We start from the raw sequence: 4201 nt of genomic DNA, 5'->3' as shown, positions 1-4201 counted from the left end.
CACACACACACACACACATATATATATATATATATATGTGTGTGTATGTGCGTATGTTTTTGTGCAGGTCTCTTTATACGTATTGATATACATTTTTTATTTCATATTTCGATGTCGTAGAGAGTCATTCAGACATGTGTTCCTTTAATATAGTATAAATGCGGTAAAGGTCACACGATATTGCGAATGTGCTGTCTATCGCGTAGGTGAGGAGGAAGAAGAGCAGCGCTCAGAAGGTAAGGAACAAACTGAGAACAAGGAGGGTACTGAGAAAACCGAGTCAGCCGCACCACTCGGCAGAAAAGAGATGCACGTGATCTCCGAGAAGAAACGCAGAGAGGCAATGCGGGAGAAGTACGCAGAACTGATTGGACTCATACCGTCGTGCGATGAGAAGACTACGAAGTTGGATGTGCTCGGCAAGGTATGTAGACGCGAGTTCTGTAACGCGCTTTTGTTTTATTAATCTCTGGTGTACCGTATTATGCACAGAAGAGTTAATCTAATCAGGGGTAGTTTTCGGAGCCCTTTGTAGAGCTGAATACGAAGACGCCTTCTCGTGATTGTGTGTGCAACCTTTCTCTTGTAATCAATAGTGGATCTATTCGATTCAGACCCATTCGCGAGCATTCACTTACCTCGTATGTATGTATCGGACATGTGAAACCGATTCTTTTGTCACATGTAATGCCAGGAATAGCGTGTTGCACAGATAATAGAATCATGAATATGCCAGAGCTACATGTGTTGTCGGCTCTGGTGTTGTTATAGGAGTGCGCGCGCAGCTTGTAGACGAATACTGATTATCCAAGTTTACGCAGCAGCGTTTATTTGATGTATATTGGTCTGAACGACATGTCCGAAATTAATGTCCGAAATTAATACATCCATACATGTGAATATAAAACATTGATTGTAAAATAGACTTCTTCATTGTGTATCGCAGTGTATGTCCGGTTGTATACCGTTGTGTATTACTGTATACCTCCGGGTGTACGCTTATTTCATATTTTCTGTCAAGCGGTCACGCTAACCCGTTTATATCACGCTTTGATTGGCTAAACTTGCAGGCGGCGGACTACATCGCCTACGTGAAGGAGAAAATAGACAAAGCAAAACAAGAGCACGACATGTATGTACGCTTGGTAGAAAAGCTGGGTCCTAATGGAATGAACAATCCTATGGGTGCGATGGCACATCCGGTATGTCCCAACCGAATCTGGTTGTGCATTATCATCAATGCTTCGTATGGCTATCAGCGCTTGTGCAAAAGTTTGGACTCTGGAGTCCATTGAGTGGCGTCTCTTAATTATACTCGACTTTGGGCTTGTTTTTCTTCTCGACACGTTCGGGCATTGTGCCTAAGTTGTATGTTTGTATTGAAGATTAAACCTGATACTTTGCAGTTCTGCTTATGAAATATATCCTCATCTGCAGTCAGCTGGGGCGTTCGAGTTGTGGAGCCTAGTGCGGATTGTGGAACCTTCTAAACAAGTTTGTTTAGTATCCACATTGTTTTTCGTTGTAGTTTCTATGTCTGCACGATACAGGGGAGGGTTTACTGGGGAATTAGTAGCGGTTGTGCTACATTTATTTACTTCGCACCTGATATTGACCTCTTCTATTTTCTCCCGTGATGCGTGATCCTTTCAGGGCGAGCCGCCGCGAATGCCAACAATCGATCCCAGGAATTACAACGTCAATACGTTCATATTTGGGAACAAGCCGATGTAGCTCGGCTGAATTTCTCATTTTAAATAAACAGCGGAAATTAATCATTCGGGCATTTGCTTGTCCTTTTTAGTCTTGGGACTTTTACTATGCTGACTGCGAAACTTCCGAGCAAGTGCTATTTTTGTGTATATGACCCCCACGAGGGATGTGATTGTTCACGATATGGCGCGGATTTTTAGAGAGCATACGGGGTTGATCTCTGTGGCGTGTTTAAGTGAGTTCATTGCCTCAAAAGGGGTAATATATGTCTGTAAGCATCGTCATACATCATCCCGGAGTATATAAGAACTTATCGAAATATTCTCCGTCTGTTTCAAGTGCATGGAAGTTTGGGAACAAGGGTTAAAATGAAGCTAATAATCTAGAAATCTGAAGAATGTATTTTATCGCCGTGTATGCATTCTTGTATGGCTAACATTGGGTACCCCCGTAGCGAATGTTCTCGGGATTGCTCCGCTACAGTTAAATGCCTAAAAATAATATTATGATTCTGTTCATACAAGGTGAGTCTCTGCGTCATCATTGTTTTGAACATTAGAATTAATAGCCTAGCTGAAAAAACCAGCGCTTAAGTTATGCCTCCACTGTTGGATTTAAGCTGGGCCGTGCGCCTTCTGTGATACCAAAGCTCCGTTTTTGTAAGAATAGGATGATATTACCGGCATATCACCTCGCGCTCACTATACACATTCTTCGTGACGATAGGTATACAGTGGTTTATACTGCCCATCCAATGTCTCTACTCTCCACTTTTAACACTTAACAGGAAATGGGCTAGCTTTGCAGCACGAGTTGTGCTCAAGTCTTCATTACCTTATACTCTATCCTGTACAATAAGATGCCTGTGTAAAACTCAAACCACTGCAGGCCAGTGAAGGGAAAGCGTGAACTGTGAAGTTTATACAGTATTTCGATTCATTCTGACGATACGTGTACTATTGTCGAGAACGCGAATGTTGTCCATGTGCTCAGCGCGATGCAGTCTTTATATTCAGAGAAACACAAATGAACAACATCCTTTACTCAGGTACGCCAAGCTCAGTTTTACACACGCTCACAGTTGTGCCTATACTATCAGTTCTTCCCCACACCGCACTGTAATTTATCCCTATGAATTAAAGTACAACAATATGGTGCGCCATCACGGATAGTCATCTATTGCCTTTGATACCTTCACTACCTTTTTCTACAGAGCCAGCACAAGGTCTGCTCACATTCTACTTTGTGCTTGAACACTTCGCGCAGCTATTTTTCCACATGACTACCCGCAGGGGGTCACCCGAGCTCGGTAGGCTTCGCCGTTTTAGACCCGTTCTCCTCGCCACACTTCATAGAAGTAATCACAGTTAAATACGATAGTGGTAGTAGTCCTAAATTAGGATTTAGTATAAGAATCCAGTACGAATTAACGACATCAGAACTATCTAGGTTGTATATTCCAAAATTGACCAATACAATTGAAGATAATTAGTCCACCTGGTATGGGGATGTCTGCTATTTGAAAGCCCCAGTATATTCCAAAATTTCCAGTTTTGACAGAATTCCACAATTCACTTACAAAATACGCATCACAGCGTTATGACTCTGCGGGTGAAAAGCCGAGGCCACGCTTGACGGAAGCTCGGTACATACTGGCCACCTGTCGGTATTTTTTAATTTTGTCATAATTTGTCATGGCACACTCTGGATTTGGGCCTGCGCTAAAATAGTAAAATTAAGGAGCCTGATTTCTGCTCGAGGCCCAAATCCTGAAATCCAGAGGCCATGGATTTGTTGTACCGAACTGATATTCATAATTCCGGCAAATGGAACTGACGGTTTTCAATACATTATCTTTCCCAACAACGCGACGGGGACCATTGCCAACTGAAAAAACCGGGGACACTAAAAAATAGAAATAATTTGGTAGCATCATCGCAAAAAATAAAATTTCTGTCGCAGAAAATCAGAAACGCTAAACAATTGCCAACTCACAGGGTTTTTTGCAGCCAATAGAATTACATTCCATAAACAAATTTTCGTATGTTCAAATTTCCGAGCTTGTCTGCTATGTGTGAAAATTTGAAAATATACTCACAGTGACACAGGCTCACACATCACAGTTCACAGTTCACACTCATCAGTCATCATAGACTCACAGTGTACACTTTTATACCCCTGCGGGAATACAAAAAAATAGATTTGAGGGTCCCTCCAGAGTCCAGTGTCTTTTAGTTCTCTTGCTCCAGTCTGTTTATTATGGCCGCATGCTGCCGCTATTTATTATTTATTGGCTATTCTAAATCTACATGTATTTACGATATGTACCAAAAGTCAAATATTTAAATACCAGTGCATAGTAGGGTAGTATAATATACTAAAAAATTCCAGACCGACAGAATAAAAATGCAAGAAAGTCTCAAATATCCGCCGCACCAATAGAAAAAACAACTACGTACAATCAAAAATTGAGCATATATTGGTATCA

At 41.6% G+C, this 4201-nt stretch overlaps 1 protein-coding gene across 2 annotated transcripts; it reads left to right on the top strand.

The window, feature by feature from the left end:
• Nucleotides 1-201: 201 nt before the first annotated feature.
• Nucleotides 202-2004, top strand: SARC_13228 (the record flags this gene model as incomplete). 2 transcript variants are annotated; one of them, XM_014292646.1, is made up of 3 exons in its annotated part: nt 202-424; nt 1071-1202; nt 1654-2004. In XM_014292646.1, coding segments are annotated over 3 exons (436 nt in total), but the record flags the coding sequence as incomplete, so codon positions are not given. The 2 variants fall into 2 exon arrangements, with proteins under 2 accessions (XP_014148121.1, XP_014148120.1); XM_014292645.1 differs by lacking the exon at nt 1654-2004 and adding an exon at nt 1442-1651.
• Nucleotides 2005-4201: the final 2197 nt, after the last annotated feature.

This window comes from Sphaeroforma arctica (assembly GCF_001186125.1).
Source record: "Sphaeroforma arctica JP610 unplaced genomic scaffold supercont1.3041, whole genome shotgun sequence".
Classification (NCBI taxonomy): Eukaryota; class Ichthyosporea; order Ichthyophonida; genus Sphaeroforma; species Sphaeroforma arctica.
Note: the sequence above shows the minus strand (reverse complement) of the source record. Positions and strands in the feature narration are given on the sequence as shown.